The sequence below is a fragment of the Carettochelys insculpta genome, chromosome 19 (genome assembly GCF_033958435.1).
Source record: "Carettochelys insculpta isolate YL-2023 chromosome 19, ASM3395843v1, whole genome shotgun sequence".
Classification (NCBI taxonomy): Eukaryota; Metazoa; Chordata; order Testudines; family Carettochelyidae; genus Carettochelys; species Carettochelys insculpta.
The window spans coordinates 4,913,803-4,931,041 of record NC_134155.1 but is presented as its reverse complement, the minus strand read 5'-3'; the positions used below and the strand labels follow the sequence as shown (position 1 = coordinate 4,931,041).

The 17,239-nt window shown below is 51.0% G+C and overlaps 1 protein-coding gene across 1 annotated transcript; it reads left to right on the top strand.

Annotated features, from left to right (window-relative positions):
* Window positions 1-7,137: 7,137 nt before the first annotated feature.
* TLCD3A (TLC domain containing 3A) lies at window positions 7,138-16,630 on the top strand. Its single transcript, XM_075013686.1, has 5 exons — window positions 7,138-7,404; window positions 8,597-8,680; window positions 11,246-11,453; window positions 12,413-12,508; window positions 13,783-16,630. Exons 1-5 carry the CDS (start codon window positions 7,283-7,285, stop codon window positions 14,050-14,052), a joined length of 780 nt encoding a protein of 259 aa, XP_074869787.1. The 5' UTR covers window positions 7,138-7,282; the 3' UTR covers window positions 14,053-16,630.
* The last annotated feature ends 609 nt before the right edge of the window (window positions 16,631-17,239 follow it).

The window sequence follows — 17,239 nt, the reverse complement described above, 5'->3', positions numbered from 1 at the left end:
CAGCTGTGTCTGCGGCAGCGGAATGGTCTGAGGTCAAGTCACTCTGTTTCTCGCCGCCACGGTGAAGCGGAGCGGAGCAGGTTGGGGCCAAATCACTCCACTTTCTGCAGCTCCCATGGTCACTGGTGAGTGCAGGGTGCCCAACGCTGCTGCCAGCCCAAGCCTCCCCCAGATCTCCAGGGCTTTGTGGACCCCACAGGGTGCCCCCAAAGTGCAGTGCCGAGGACAGCTGCCCTGAACATTGTATGGACTGGATGACTCTGTTGGGGGTTACTCACCTACTAAGTGCTTGATCCAGAACCTGTCAAAGCAAATGTCAATGAGAGTCTATGAGGACAGATGCAAAGTGCTCCAATTAAAAGAAACAATCAGCTGCATGCATACAAAATGGGAAGTGACCGCCTAGGAAGACTCACACATACATATTTATTACAAGGTGGTGAGAACAGACATGGAGCAGTACAAAAATGAGAATGACCCAAGCCCATAGTCACATTTTGGGGCCCTTCTGGCAATTTTCTTGGTCCCTTACAAATAAACAAAGCTGTACCTACAAAGTAGTGCTTCTCCAAACACAGGAAGAACTACGAATGAAATGAGCAGCTTCTCAACCCTACAGCTCCAAGCTTCTTTGGACAACCCCAGACCCAAGCACACATTCTCTGTACCTTTTCCTAAGGCCATACTTCACTTGCTTGGTTTTCACCACTTCCTTTCTCAGTTTACATTTGGCCACTCACAATAGGCAGTGAAACCCCCCGCCCTCCCAATGCTTGTTTCTGGGCAGACGCTAATAGGCTGTGTTTTAAGCGTGGCTTCCTTACTGTCGCTTACAATTATTTTAAACTGAGTGTGTGCTGATTTATTTATACCTGGCCCTGCAGATTTCCAAGACCCAGCATCTGATGAAGTGAGTCTGTGCTCACGAAAGCTCATGCTCAAAACTTTTCTGTTAGTCTATAAGGTGCCACAGGACCCTTCGTTGCTGTTATCAATTTGAATGAGTTTTAAGTCCGCCCTTAACAAGGGGGTCTGTCTATTCTGCAGAGGTACAGCACTGAAGCATCACACTGTACATACTATACTGCCTACATCAACAAAAGGGGTGTTCCCCATCAATGCAGGCAATCCACCTCTCCAGAGGCAGTAGCTAAGTCAATGGAAGAATCCTCTCAGCCTTGCCATGTCTACCCTGGGATCTGAGTTAGCCTAACTACAGCGCTCAGGGTAATCCCAGAAGCCTTTTTCAATTCTGAAAATGCTATGTCTCCCTGCTGACCACTTGCTGCTTGCCAGAAACACTCAGCAAACCAACTGGGATCAGTTCTTTTTTCAGAAGAACGAAAGTATGTCTATACTGCACACAGAACAAACAAACAAAAAAAAAAACCCCAAGCCCCATGACAGCAAGTCTCAGAGCTTGTGTCAGCTGATTTGGGCTCCTGCTGTGGCAATATAGACATTCAGGCTTGGTCTGGAGCCCAGGTTCTGAGACTGCCACCTTCCTCCCCTGGGTTTCAGAGCCCAGGCTGTCACCCATAGATCTCCCCTGCTATTTTTAATTCTGTGGCACCACCTCAGTGAAACTGAAACATTTGGCTCTGGGACTCAGAGCAGGGGGCAGGGATTTTTGCTGTGTAAACATACCCTTTGATTTCCTCAAGGCACTGGGTCTCAAGAACTTTTCAGCAACTCCCTCTCTTTCTCTTTCTGGAAAACCACAACTTCAGGTAGCTGCTATAGTGGTTATGTTCCTGCTCCTGAGGCAGGACACCTGGTTATTTGCAACTCAATTGCCTATAAACTATCTGAATGTGCCAGACTGGATTTGTAAGAGCTCTTTCCACCCACTGATTTCACAATTATTAGCCATAATGAAATCCAACCCCATTATTAGCTCATCCATTACTGCAATCAACAACACTTCTTGCTCAAATTCCAGAGCGACCCAATCTTCTAATCCACTTTTTGGGCAGATGTCCATACCCCAGTCATTGTCTCTGTTTGAGACCAAGGAGGTGTTTCATTTTTGGATCCCCTATTCTCTGGCCTTTTAAGCACATCTGGGGTTTATGGGGCGTAGGGGACTTGTTGTGTCTCTTCAGGGTTAGTTTTGTGCACCTTTGGTCTCTACCTGGCACTCAGCTCTCACCTGTGGCTCCAAGAAGCTGTAGCATGCACAGCGGCCACACCCCAATAAACCAGGTTGACTATACCAGATGAGGGTAGCCAACAGGTCAGAAACCTTCAGTGAGATAGGGACTTACCTATCCCAGCGTACAAAGTTGGCTCCGGTGGACAGGATAGATGAGATCAACAGCAAGATCCAACGACCAGGAAGGCAGCTCTGCAATGCTCTGTGGAGAGCAAAGGGCATGACAAGGCACCAAAGATGGCCCGGCCATCTGCTGCAGCCTAGGAAGTCTCCAGCCATAATGATTTTTCGTACCACTGGAACCAGGCTTCTGAGGCCAAGAGAGTGGAACTGCCCCTGTGCAATGGCTTTTCCACTGTAAACATTCTCCCGCACAGGTTCTTTGCACAGTCTCGTCTCTCAAATCAGTCTACTTTATTAGTCTGCTTTATACTTCTACATCTTCTATTTACTTCAAAGTCCTGCAATGATGGGGGAGGGGTGAAGTGACAGGTGGAGTTGACCACTGAGAGTCGTAGTTCCAAACCTGCACATAGGTGGCCTGTGGACTTTGGTTGCTCGACTCTGACCCCGGGACAACAGAGGAGTTCAGCAACATCCCAGGCGACTGAGCAGGCCTTTTTAGGAACAACACTGCTTACCCTCAAATGAGGGAGGGGACTAGAAAAGGTGTGCCAAAAATTGCTTGTCCCAACCAAACTGGCCAGCATGCCGCAGCTGGCAGATTTACCTTCACAGTGGTCGAAAAACAGTGAAAAGAAAGATGATATTTGGAGCATGGAACATTCGCATCCTCTTGGACAGGGAGAGCGCTATGAGGCCTGAGAGAAGAATGGCCCTCATAGCAAGAGAACTGGCACACTATAACATTGACATAGCTGCCCTGAGCAAGACAAGACTTGCAGACCTGAAGGCCATGGTGGACAGCCAGAGGCAGTTCCAGGACATATATGTGGGCTGGCCCAGCTGCACCCACAACACATGGGTCTTCCGCAACTTGGGCCTGTGCATGCCCCACAGAGAGATCCTCCTGGGGGACACCACTGTGCCTCTCTGCCTGGTGGCTGACACGGCATACCCCCTCCAGCCCTGGCTCATGCGGACCTATATGGGCCACCCCACCCTCAGCCAGGAACGCTTCAACAGCCAGCTCAATGATGCGCGCCAGGTGGGTGAGCGCACCTTCGTCCCCTTGGAGGGGCAGTGGCGCTGCCTCCTCACCCACCTGGATGTGGGCATCCTCAATGTCCCCTAGGTGGTGAGCTCCTGCTGCACGCTACATAATATTGTGGAGAATAAGGGGGAGGCCTTTGCGCAGAGGTGGCTGGTTGAGGCTGCCATTAGTTGCCAGCCCTGACGGGATGGGATCCGCGTCCGGGAGGCCCTGCACTGGTACTTCAATCAGGGCACCTAGTGAGCACCACCTTAGCCATGCTCAGCAGGCTTCCTGCACACCCCCCACCTCCTGCACACACCCCAGCCTCCTGCACATCCCCTCCCCCAAATGAGCACACAGTGGTTTGGGAAAAATAAAACTGCATTAAAAACTACAAAAACGATGGCTAAGGCTTATTTTTCTCGGCAGGACAGTGGGGACAAGTATTTACAGGAGGGGTGATAACTATATACAGAGGGAGAGGGACGTTGGTGGCCCAGGCAGTGGGCCATCATTCTAGGTTGGGGGTGGAGGACCATGACCCCCGCTCGCTGGGTCAGGAGTACGGGGAGGTAAGGCTGGGGCTCAGCCTTGAGCTGGTGGTCTGGCCCAGCGGGCTCCTCTCCTGGGGGGCTGGCAGGTGGGGCCATGGCAGGAGGGGCAGTGGGGGGTGCGCTGGGGGGGCGGTGACAGGGGGCAGCCGGGCAAAGAGCTCCTGGTAGGAGCCTGACATATCTTTAAAGGTGGACATAAAGTCCCCCCAGGCTGACCAGCACCAGGCGGCCTCCCACTCCTCAAAACGGAGGCACTGCTCCACCAGCTCAACCTGGCGGCAGATGGAGGCAGCAATATGGGGGTCCTTGGCTGGGTGCCACAGGCGCTGCCGAGACCCAGCCCATCCAGGTGCTGGTGGTGGCTCCGGGCATTGCTGTCCCTCACCTCGGGGGGGGGGCTGTCCAGGACCGTGAACACAGCAAGATTATCCTGGCCCATGGATGGTGAAGCTGCCGAAACGGGGGAAGAGAAAAAGGCCGTGACTACCGACCCCTGCACCATGGCCCACACACCCGCCCTGTCCTCCATCCCGCATCTGTGGGTGCAGTGGTTCTGTGGGTGGCCCCTTTGTGTCATCTGCCCACCCACCCATCCCCCAGGGGGCTGGGACGCAGCTCTGTCTGCAGGAGAGGGTACTGATGGGCACTGGCAGCCATGTCACCCTCCTGGGGCTGTGGTCCAGGAGGTCCGGGGTCTGCCGGTGGGGAGCCCTGGTTGCGTATGGTGCCCCCACTCCATGTCCCGGGGGTATGTGCCCTGTGGGGTATGTACCTGAGGGTCCACTGCCAAGGTTGGGGAAAGCCCGTCCAGCAGATGCCTGGCTGAAGGTGCAGGAGGGGAGGTCAATGACCAGCTCCCCCTCCTCACCGGACCAGTCCACTGCCTTGGTGCCCGGCTCCAGCCCTGGTGGTGGGGGCTGGCTGCCAGTTCCAACTCCTGCTCCTCAACTGGCTGGGGCTCCTCGGCCGTGGCGTCGAGGACGGCCAGCAAGGAGGAGGTGTCCTGGGGGTCCAGGATGGCCCTGAGCTCCCAGTAATGGGGCAAACAGTGGAAGCGGCCCCCCGACCAGCTGGCTGAGTCCTGAGCCTGGGTGTAACCCTGCTACGGCTCTTTAACCTTACTCCTGACATGATCAGGAGTGTGGGCAGGGTGACCTTGGGTGGTCAGGCCCTCAGCCACCCAGGTGAAGGCGGCTGCTTTCTGCCACTTGCTCCTCATCACGTGGGCCACGCTTCTTTCCCTTGAGCTGGACCCTCGAGAGCCCTAGGGTTGCTCAGATGGGGAATCCTGGGGCAGCTCAGATAGCTGGCTGGTTGCCATCACTCTCTGTAGGGTGCTGGGGGTCACACTGAGGCATGAAGGGGCAGCACGCGTATCAGCTGCTGCCTGCACACTCTCAAGTTTCCTGCCACAAGGTTTCTGGTTCCATGCGGCTTTAAGAGTCACTGCATGCACGGCCCATAGAGCCCTGCACGGGCTGGGCAGCATGTCTCTGTGTCCCAGCTGATTGCCGCCACGGCAGACCCCCCGCTTTTGAAGTAACAGGATGCGGCACATCTACACACGTCTTCTTGTAAAGTGAGACATCGAATTCCTATTTCCTGGTTGGGATAGCAGTTTCGTCGTCTGCAGCGCCTAACGTCAATTTCATCTTCAAAGTAGCACGCAGGGGCTACGTCTACACGTGCACCCAACTTCGAAATAGCTTATTTCGATGTTGCGACATCGAAATAGTCTATTTCGATGAATAACGTCTACACGTCCTCCAGGGCTGGCAACGTCGATGTTCAACTTCGACGTTGCTCAGCCCAACATCGAAATAGGCACAGCGAGGGAACGTCTACACGCCAAAGTAGCACACATCGAAATAAGGGAGCCAGGCACAGCTGCAGACAGGGTCACAGGGCGGACTCAACAGCAAGTCGCTCCCTTAAAGGGCCCCTCCCAGACACACTTTCATTAAACAGTGCAAGATACACAGAGCCAACAACTAGTTGCAGACCCTGTATATGCAGCACGGACCCCCAGCTGCAGCAGCAGCAGCCAGAAGCCCTGGGCTAAGGGCTGCTGCCCACGGTGACCACAGAGCCCCGCAAGGGCTGGAGAGAGAGTATCTCTCAACCCCCCAGCTGATGGCCGCCATGGAGGACCCCGCTATTTCGATGTTGCGGGACGCGGATCGTCTACACGTCCCTACTTCGATGTTGAACATCGAAGTAGGGCGCTATTCCCATCCCCTCATGGGGTTAGCGACTTCGATGTCTCGCCGCCTAACGTCGATTTCAACTTCGAAATAGCGCCCAACACGTGTAGACGTGACGGGCGCTATTTCGAAGTTACTGCCGCTACTTCGAAGTAGCGTGCACGTGTAGACGCAGCTAGGGTGTTTAGACGTGATGCGTGCGACTTCAAAGTGGCCTGCTCTTTCGAAGTAGCAGGCTAGTGTAGCAACTTACAATGTAGCAACTTACAAACACATTAGGCCATAACCTACCCTGCAGAGCTTGCAGTCTGATGCCAGAAACAGAATGTAATTAAATGCCACAAGACTCGGTAAAACTGCCTAGCTCTCACACCCCGGGAAACCTCCTTGGGAATACAGAGACTTTTTTTCCTCCAAGATACTTTTACAAACGATCAGCCTCCACTAGCCCTTGCAAAATTCTATTCATCCCCATGCATGAAGCAACTGCCATGTTGTAAGGGGCTGTAAAAAATCCCGGGCTTTTTCATCACCCTGGTAAAAAGCTGGAAGGCAAATGGGGGGAGGGCTGGTAAATTGTCTGGAAGCTGACTTCAAGCATCACGTTTCTCTAAACGAGGCTTTTAAAACAACTGCCTCCAGTGGAGTCCTGGCCCCAGGTGACGTGGCTGCAAACAAACGAGCCGAAACTCTGCCGCGGACTCGCAGCCTTTCACCCGCTTACCCTTCAGCAACCTTCGCCGTCCCCTCCCCAGCCTCGGAGCTCTCTGGGAATCCGGCCAGGGCCTACGATCCCCGCCGTTCCGCAGGGCCAAGAGACGCGCGGGGCGGGCGGCAGCGGCACGTTTCAACGTTCCAAGGGCGGCGCCGGCCCGTGTCCGAACGTTCCACCGGCGGAACGCCGAGGGGCGCCAGCATTCCACAGGCGGGCACAACCTCAGCACCGGCCCCCCGCGCTCCCCGGTCAGGGACAGAGGGGCAAGGCGGGGCGAGTGGCTGACCGAGTGGCTGATGGGAGGCGCTAAGCCGCCCACCCCCTCGCTTCGGCTCCTCCTCTCCGCCGCCCGGCCTGCTGTTGACAAACCAGGTGCGGGGGGAGTGCTGCTGGGCATCCGCCGCTGGCGCGCCGGGAGCCCTTTGACCGGCCGCTGTCAGCGCCCCGCCGCGAGCGGACGGACCGGGGCGGGGCAGAGGCAGGCGCTCCACCGAGCTCATGTGGCAGACGCTGGCGATCGCCTCGGCGTTTTTCCCGGGTCTCTTCGTTCTGGCCGTTCGGTGTCTCGGCTGGGCTGCTCCGGCATGGAGCCTCACGGACCGGATCCTCCTCAGCAGCAGGTACGGGCTGGCACTGAGGGCTGGGAAGGGCGGTGAGCCAGCCGGCATCTCCACCGTCTGGCAACCGCTGGGCTGATGTCGCGTGTGAGGTGCAAGCCAGTGTTGCTGGTGGGCAGTGATCGACACCGAGCACAGCAGGATACTGACCTGGGCAGCACGTGTGTAACGCTCTCATCCGGGGCACAATGGCACGAGCCTGATATGGGCAGCGTGGGCGAGAGAGACAGGCCGTACGTAGGCAGAGAGGGATGTGCAAAGGCGAAGCACCATCTGCTGGACCATGCCCATGCTTGTCACTGCCCCGCTGAAGGAGTGTTCTGCTGTGGAGGGGGAAAGATATGAACGGCAGAACCCAACCCTGTTAGCAACAGCAGGAGGCTGGGCTAGGGCGTGGAAAGAGCCTGGTATAGGGTATGGAACCAGCAAGTTCAAGCATGTAGGCAGGGTTCCCTCTAATTTTTTCCATCCATAGGTGGGATGAATTTTGTTGTACGCACCAAGCTGGGTGTGGATGTGCATCACCAATGTAAACACATGGTATCAGATGTGAGAGCACTGCTAATCAGCCGGCCACCCAGCTGCGTGGAGCGCAACTTGCCTGAGCCGTGCATCGCCCTCTCCACTATTTAAGCACCCGTGGACAGGGTGTGTATGTATATGTGACAGGCACCTAGAACTGAACAGCTTGTTCATGACATGGAGAGACTGTGGGTATGTTTGTGCACCCAGAATAGCAAAACATTTCCAACCTGTGCAGACTGTGTGTTATGTGTACCTACAAGAGAACAGCACATTTCCAGCAACCAGTGTTTGAGTGATGCACATCTAAAAACATCTCATGTACACAGTGTCTGTGAATGCCAAAGACATCTGGAAACAAACAACATTTTTCAGCTCTGTTTTGTCTATATTGTACTGTTTCTCACTTATTTGTACCTTAGAAGGTACGCTTTGTGGAGAAGTGACAAGATAACATAGTTCAGTTACTGGACAAGAACATATGCATGGTAGGAACTATGTGATATTTGCTTAACAGGACTAGGTCTTGAAAAAACTGCAGGCCACGTCCTCAGCTGATATAAACTGGTGTAGCTACAGGATTTAACAGAGCTGGCCATTTACATCATCAAGGTGTAAATTCATTCTAGTCATAGGAAGAGTAGCAAGTAGACTTTCTTCTTGTCAATTGCAGGGTGGTGTCTTCAGTTCAAGCTATGATGGCTACTGTTTCTGGGATCATTGTTGTCCTTAATTGCAAGGATGTGGTTCATGACAGGTAATTAACCCTTACCTATTTCACACCCAATATGCAGTTCTGCAATAGCTATACAAGAATCACTCAAAAGGGCTGCTGAGCAGACAGCCCATAAATAATTTTTTTCACAATAAGAAGGGTGTAAACGGTAGCTAGAAAAAAATCTTCTCATGCTCCTTCCATCACATTTCAAATCAGCTGTAAGGAAATGCAGCAGTAATGCCACTCTTTGAAAGGACTGCTTTTTCCACTGCTCTCAGACACTGAAACGATTCTTTTTTAAAATGGAGGTTGGGATAAGGAAATCTCTCCCCTCACTGCTGTATCTGAGATTTTAATTTGTGTGACTGAGCAAAAAGAAAAAAAAACAAACAAGAACGTCACTTTCCCAACAGATATTAAGCACACTCACTGAAAGCCCTAGTTCCTAAGAGTACATCTTCAGGGTCATGAAGATGGACCCTGCCACAGTTGATCTTCCAGAGTTCGATTTATCATGCCTGGTAGGGATGTGCTAAATTGAACTTACAGGGTATCCACATTCATGCTGGTACTCCTGTCCCTCACCTTAGGAGTAAGGGAAGTTGATGGGACTAACACGGATGCCCAAATTAAGGTACATCAACTTCAGCTATGTAATTAAAGTAGCTGGAATTGAGTACCTTAATTCAACCTTCCCCTGTAGTGTAGGCCTGCCCTAACTAGGAAAATCTACTGAGTTCATGAGTTAAAGGCACCTTTTATATAGTCATTTTCATCCCAAAGGATTCTACAGTTCTTTACCACTATTAAACTGATATAGGAACTATGCTACACAATCACTTCACACAATATTGACATGGAACCATCTCTAGTGTGAAAAGTCTCTAAATAGTTCACAACAGAATAACAATGTAGACTAGTAAACTAAATATACTATAATTACCTAGAACAGCAAGGGCAATGAGCTACCTGAGCTCCAGTTTGGCCAGAGCTCCAGTTAATGCCTTGAAAAGTGCCAAAAGATTTCTAATTATTTTGGGTCTCACATCCAACTATCACACTTGTTCAACCCTGTTTAGTGTGTGTAAGCTGAAGCGATCAGGCAGTGTCACAGGGCTACAGGTCATCACTTTTCATTTTACTGAATCCACAATTAAACCCCCATGGCTGCATGTGATCAGGCAAAGCCCCGTTTAAGGGCTTTCCTGTTGTCCTGAGCCATATGTTTATCAGTCTGTCCCCCTTTCAAACATTTCAGCCTGGAGGAATAATGCAGGAGTTCTGTACACACTACCTCTGAAGTCTGTATAACTTATGGAATTCAGGGGTGTGAAAAGTTACACCAGTCTAACTGCCGACATGGCTAGTTTCTCCTATCTATATACTTATTGCCACTCAAGGAAGTTGGAGGAATTAAGTCGATGGGAGAGCGCTCTCCAGCTCGCTTACCTTGGACTGTAATACTTTGCTCTAGTTTTGGCTGTTGGGTTGAGTGCGCAGGGGCTGGTGGCGTTGGTGGCTTGCTGGGATACACCAGAGGAACGAGATGAGCTGGTGATCTCTTCTGGCCTTACAGTTTCTAACCAGTCCCACCCTCCCTCGTCAACAGGAACGGAAGGGAAAAATTTCTTTCAGACACCAAGACAACAGAGGTTGTTTGGGCCTTGGAACACATTCTGGCAGAGACGTTATTGATCAGTACCATTTCCAGCAGTTCCTGCCTCTTTGCAAAGCATTGGTTACAACTGTTCTATGTTGTACACTTGTGACACCACGACAAGTTAAGAACACGCTGCAGAATCTCACAGTTTCCCCAGTAACCACACATCCTGGGAGATTCTGTGTGCAAATAAAACACTCCGCAGTTCTCCCACACCTGTGAGGCAGAGATCTCAAAAGTCACTCACAGGGATTAATAACCAGGGATCCCAAAGTAATTAACAGAAATTAGGCAAACACTCATCCTCACTTTGCTGTTGGCGAAACCAAGGCACAGCAATGTTACAAACCCAGTTATACAAGTCTCCCTCACACTAGGCATAGGCCTGCTCACAAACCAAAGTGCCTACATGGACTGAAGACCTCAATCCTGCAAGGTGCTGTGTCAGGTCCAGAACACTCAGAACCTAGCAGGACACAGCCCCAGATTTGGCACTGGAGCTGTCTGCCAGCCAGCCTGTAGCAATGCTGAGGTAGCACCTCAGCTAGTTAGCACTCAGGACTCCTGGGTTCTGGTCCTCACTGGGGCACTGGAATGACCTTGGGTGACCAGCTTTGTCTCCGAGTGCCTCAGGTTTCCTCATCTGTACAGCGGGAGGATGATACATCTCTCCCTTTATGAAATGCTCTGGTAGGGGATGTCCTACGAAGTAGCAGCCACAGCCTAGCTTTTGAAGTCAAGGTTGAACATGGAAATGCAAGAGACAGGGTAAAGTGGGCAGCCTTGTTACCAGGTAGTTTTCCTTTGGGCCTTGCAGACAAGAGTTAGATCAACCTAAGACTGAAGTATCATGCCCATGAGCGAATTGCATGAATTTCCTCTGCCTCCCAGTTAACCCTGTGTGCACAAGGCTCTGGTAATGCAAGGTCCCTTCCTCCCTTTAGGCACTGGCTCGCAGTAGAGTATGTTTGGGTTATTGTCCCATACATGATCTATGATATATACATCATGTACCTCTGCCACTGGCACAAAAGCAAAGACGCCTCAGAGAAGAAGCATTCGCTGGCCAGCCTGAGGAGCTTCCTGAAGAAGGATCGCCTCATGATGACACACCATCTCTTCATTCTCATTGTCCTCACCCCCGTCGCACAGGTAGGAGTGGCATCGGGATTACTAATCTAACTGAAGGGTAAAATGAGACACACCATGAAGTGCTCACCTGGTTCCAATCCAGGAGCAACACTTGGACCTGCAGCATCCTTGATTGTTGCCTTTTTGGTTGCCATTAACTCCTGGATGGTCTCTGAACATGGGAATGAAATCCAGACTTTATAGACAATCCATGGGAATGCTGCCCTAGCCTCCACCCTTGATTGTCCCCCACTGCAGCAGCCAGGCTCCCCACACCCCATTTCAGCTCATTATCCACTTCACTCTGCTCCTGTCCCCTCCACGCAGCTCCATGGTTTCCCTCTACCAACCATGGCCCCAGGGGACCTTCTGCAACCTGCCAAGAGCAGTGCTGGAACCATCTGTACAGTGGGGATGCTGAGAGACATTGAACCAAATGGTAAATCACACATCAGAGTGCTGCAGCATCTCCCACACCTGTAGCTCTAGCACCTAGGCCATCTCTCCAGGTAGGCCATCCCACAGACAGATTAGCAGACGGGGTTCTAAAGTTGGGACAACCAAACCCTCCACCTCTTTTCCCAAAGTCCAAAAGCAACACATGCCCCTACTTATTCTGAACCTATCAGGACGGCAACCATTTGCGTCTGAACATAAAATTTAGCCAGGTGGACGCTTTCGTCAGTCAAGATACATTGGCTCTGTCTCCAGCACCATCATCTTTGACAAGTTTAGAAATCTTTGCTTCCAAGTCCACCTCCTGGCAGTGGCGGGGAGTGGGGGGAGCTGTACCCAACAGAGAAGCTGCAATTCCCCTGGTAATCCTTTAAGTTACTTTCCTTCCAGCTTTGTTCGGGAGGGGCACGAGCCAACTCCACTGAAAGCAGCGGGGAGCCTGCGAAAGGCATTAGTGGGAGTTGGACTGGGCCCCACTGGGCCATGGAGGAGGTGTCTGTACTAATCATGCAAGTTATTTACAGTACCTCAGAGGAGAGCTTGGAGACTTCTTCGTCGGTTGCATCTTTGTGGCGGAACTGAGCACTCCCTTTGTGTCGCTGGGCAAAATCCTGATGCAGGTAAGCCTGGCCCATCTGTACCTTTAAAAATAACAGAGTGGAGCATACTGTTTTACTCAGGCTGCTCACCCTCTAAATACAGGGACATAAAAAGGCCTTAATGCTCGCAGCAAGGTTGCCTGGGAAATCCAGCAGCGGGTTTCATCCTTTACCACCCCAAGACCCACCTGGAACTGCTTTCCATCCAACTTGAAACCCTCTTTCATTTATCATTGTGGGCTAAGCAGGTGGTCAGAACCCCCATAGCAGTTATTTGTGATCTGTACATCTGGAAACCCCTGTTTTAAGGGCTCTCTTGCCTCCTAGTTCCCATTTGCTTCCATCATATGGTAGTCAAAAGATGGATGGACCAAGTCACAAGTTACTAGTTACCACACAAAGAGCAGCAGCTCTGCTCACGAATCCTCTTTCTTTAGGAAATTCTTTGTCAACAATCACCCTGACTACCTTCATGGAATCAGAGAGCGCTATAACTGGAAGGAACCTTGAGAGGTCATCAAGTCCAGTCCGCTGTGCTCATGATCGGACCAAGCACCACGTAGACCATTCCTGACAGATGTTTGTCTAATTTGCTCTTAAAAATCTCCAGTCATGGAGATTCCACAACCCCCAGAGGCAACTTATTCCAGTGCTTAACCATCCTGAAGTTAGGAGCTTTTTCTGATGTCAATCCTAAACCTTCCATGCTGCAATTTAAGTCCATTGCTTCTTGTCCTACCAGCAGACGTTAAAAAGAAATTTTCTTCCTCCTCCTTGTAACAACCTTCTGGATACTTGAAAGCTGTTATGTCCCCTCTCAGCCTTCTCTTTACCAGACTAAACAAACCCAATTCTCCCCTCATAGATCAAGTTTTTCAGACCTTGAGTCTTTCTTGTTGTTCTTCTCTGGATTGGACCTTCTCCAATTTGTTCATGTCTCCTGACATGTGGAGCCCAGAACTGGACACAATACTCCAGTTGAGAGTGAATAAGCGCAGAGTAGAGCAGCAGAATGACTCCTCCTGTCTTGCTCACAACACTCCTGTTAACATACCCCAGAATGATGTTTTGCTTGAGCCCCGCACTGGCAGTTTTGTCTTGTCTTGTGCTTGGGCCTGATGAAAAGCTCTCCAGATCCTGAGTCTCACCATTGTCTTCAGGCCTCCAGTTCTACAATGCAAGTATTGTTTCCCTCTGTTTGCTCCAACACTGCAGGGATAGTAATCAATGATAGGGCCCTCAGTCTGTTTACGTGCAACGGTTACTGAGCATTTCTCCTCTTGCTTCGTTTGCAGCTAAAAATGCAGGACACGCTCCTGCACAAGGTGAATGGGATTCTCATCCTGGTGACATTCTTCCTCTGCCGGATCCTCCTCTTCCCATTCATGTATGGGGCCTACAGCAGGCAGGTGGGGATCCCCATCTATCTGGTGCCATTCCACATCCCCATGCACTGCAACGTGGCCAATGCCTCCCTCATTGCCCCACAGCTTTACTGGTTCGTGCTGATCTGCCGGAAAGCTGTCCGACTCTACGGTAGTTCGCCGTTCGACAAGAAGAGATAACTGCCAGCAGAGGCTGCAGGCTACCGGGCGTGAAGCTAAGCCAACATCCAGCTCTTCGCCTTGCCAATAGATCAGTGTTGTAGGTGCCAGGATGGGACCAGAACAGCCTCGCCAGTTGGTATTGGGGAGGGTTTTATTGTGAAGCTGCCATGTTGTCTCCACTGCAGTTTAGGGCAGCAGCACCAGCCTGTTACAGAAGGACTTTCTTTCTGTAACACTCAAGTGTCCTGTGTCCTTCTGCCTGTGGGAGAACCTAGCTGGTGTTGTAGATAAAGCACTAAAGAGAGGGGAGACAAGAAGGTTTATTGTAACTGTTCTGATCACTTAATGGGGAAATTGGCACTGAAATATTACCGCACAGACCCAAACCTGGCAGAGGTGGGTGCAATGCCAGCGGGAGACTTTGGGCCAAATTCAATGGTATGTAACCTGTGGACTGTCTCTGGTGCTGATCTGGCATTTGGAGCTTGTGGAAAACCAGTGTGTTGTACACTCTGACCAGTTTCACCTTCCCATTTAATCTGATTTACACCCTTCCAGCTGAAAGCAATCCCTGGCCCTGAGGGACCAGAAAAGGGGAGATATTCTGAGCAGTCTGCTCTCCTCATGCCACCCTTGTGTCCTGGCTGAATTTGGCCCATTGCCTCAGTGGACATTTCTAGTTGCTGCTAAACATGAGACTGTCCCTTGATCACATTCCACACAGACCTAAGTACTGTGTTTCCCCCGGACTGGGATTACACAACTACTAACTCAGGCTACATCTACACTACCCGATAAATTCAATTTTATAAGTCTGGGTTTTACAAATTCAATTGTGAGTATCCTCACTTCCCACAAACTCGAGTTAGTGCTGCCAAACTGGGGTGGCCAAACATCAATTGTTGCAGCAGTGCATTGTGGGAACCTATTCCACAGTTCTCTCAGCCCCACATTCTGCACCCTCCCTCCACGCCCTGCTGCACCCCCACTGCTGGCAGCACTCACCCTGCTGCCTGGTTCCCAGGGCCCCGGAGCTTGGGAGAGCCAGGAAACTGACCAGTGCTGCTACCCCTGTCTCGCAGGAGCCAGGTGCTGCACTGGTCAGTTTCCTGGCTCCGGTGACTGGCAGGAAGCTGGGAGCCAGGTGCAGCAGTGCTATCCGCTTCCCAGCTCCCTACCACTTGCAGGAGCCAAGAAACTGACCACGGCTGCTGCGTTGGTCAGTTTCCCAGCTACCACAAGTGGCAGGTAGCCAGGAGCCAGGAGCAGCAGTGTTAGTCAGCCTCTGCAGCCTGATGGATCTGATTCAAAGAAATGGCACTTCCACACTAGCCTTCATTTAACAGTCAAACTTGATGCTACACCCAGCCGGTTCCAACAGTATTATGATATCAATATTAGTGCTGCCTAAATCAAGCTAATGGTATGCACAGCGAAGACCTTCACTTGGTACAATCGGGTAACTGCCGTAAATTCGAATTTATCTCGTAGTGCAGATGTAGCCCTAGTCCTGGTGAAAAGAATCGGAGACGGAACTGGTGCTAGGAATTATAGGTGAAATGCAACAAGCTGCAGGACAAGGCTGCACCAGAACAGTGATCACTGACTGACACCCCTCCCAGCCTAGTCCTCTGCCCACTTACACCAGTGCTGACTTGGGCCCACAATCTTAGCTGCACTGACTACATCAGCTGACCCAGCTTAGTGCCATGTCCAGTGTTCCTTGTAAGAGGAGCACGTGGGCGGCCGCCCAAGAGAGACTGCATTGCCACCCAGCTGATGAGCAGAGCACCCACAAACAGCAGCATGGCTTCTATTGGTGGTGCACATCCCTCTGCACATAAAATTTATTCCACACACAAATGGAAAAAAATTACAGGGAGCACTGACCCTATCTCCTGCAAAATCAACCCAACTGCTACAATGCCGAGAACTGGCTCTTTCTTCATAACTGTGGACTCGAGACCCTAGCAGGCGCACAAACTGCCCATTGCTCTGAGCACAGACCCCTGATGGACAATCACTGTTGGCACAAGAAACACTGGCGCCAAAACCGCTGGTATCAATCAGCTGCATTTGTGCCTGGAGAGTAACGCCACCCAAGCAAGAGGAGTGGCACCAGGGTGAATCTGGTGCTTAGGTATCTCTGGAGCAGGGAGTTTACGAAGACATAGGCTGCCGTGTAGCTTTTACTTAGCTTTGCGTAAGAGCTGAAGACTCTGTTTGAAAGCACTTAGCTCTCCAAAACCCAATTCCTTCAGGCCTTACCTTACCTGGACATAGTCACAAGTACTTGGAAGAATAAAGGAATTGGCTCTTCCCAAGTTTAGCTCTAACAGTGCATTACCGTAATGACTGTCTGATTACTACGGTGTTTTGTTTGTGTTATTAGTTACAAAGGCCGCCAGTTGGGTGAATTTCCACTTTGTCACGAGCGCTCAGTGTTTCAGGCATTTTTATTGTGCTGTTTTTGTTATAGATAACTTGCCTTACGTAATGGAAAGGAAAAAAGCTGTTGGGGCATTTTCAAGTTTACACTAACCTTGCTCCTAATTACTATTATACTTATTGGAAGAGAGACCAATAAAGACCAGTTTTCAGAGCTAGTGGATGGTGAATGTCTGTCTTGTACAATGTGCCCTATCTACAACATGCACTTTCTAAATGGCAAAGGGGCCAGGGATAGGGGGTCAGGTTTACCAGTCCAGCACAGAAGTAAACCAAATTCATTACCAAGGTGCTAGAGATTTGGGGGTGTCATTTAATTTTCCCCAGCAGGCAGGCGATGGCATCAAAATCTGCCCATGATGATGTAAGCCCCATTTGGTCAGAGTATTAGCAGGAGACCTCGTTAGTAAACAGCTAACAGAGACTGAATGAACTTCTCCGAATTAGAGGCTACAGGCTTGGTGAGAAACTCCATCAATGTCATTACAGATTGAAAGGGCAGATGGAGTTGCAGGTGCAAATGGCTGATGTGCACGTCACAAAACAGCTCAGATGGAGGCTACTTTACTGGCAGATTTCACAGATACAGACATCAATTTCTAAGTGCACTGTGACACTCTTAGGCAGTGGTGGACAACCTGCAGCCCATCAGAGTTCTATGTGTGGCCCATGAGACACTTTGTTTACTGTTGCCCACAATTCTGCTGGTTTCCATCTGCATTGATTTCTTTTCCTACTGGTATTACTAAAGTGATAT

Coding starts and splice junctions, on each gene's coding strand:
- TLCD3A (XM_075013686.1), top strand. CDS start 7,283: ATGTGGCAGACGCTGGCGATCGCCTCGGCGTTTTTCCCGGGTCTCTTC. Junction 11,454..12,412: donor TCCTCACCCCCGTCGCACAG/GTAGGAGTGGCA, acceptor AGTTATTTACAG/TACCTCAGAGGAGAGCTTGG. Junction 12,509..13,782: donor TGGGCAAAATCCTGATGCAG/GTAAGCCTGGCC, acceptor CTTCGTTTGCAG/CTAAAAATGCAGGACACGCT.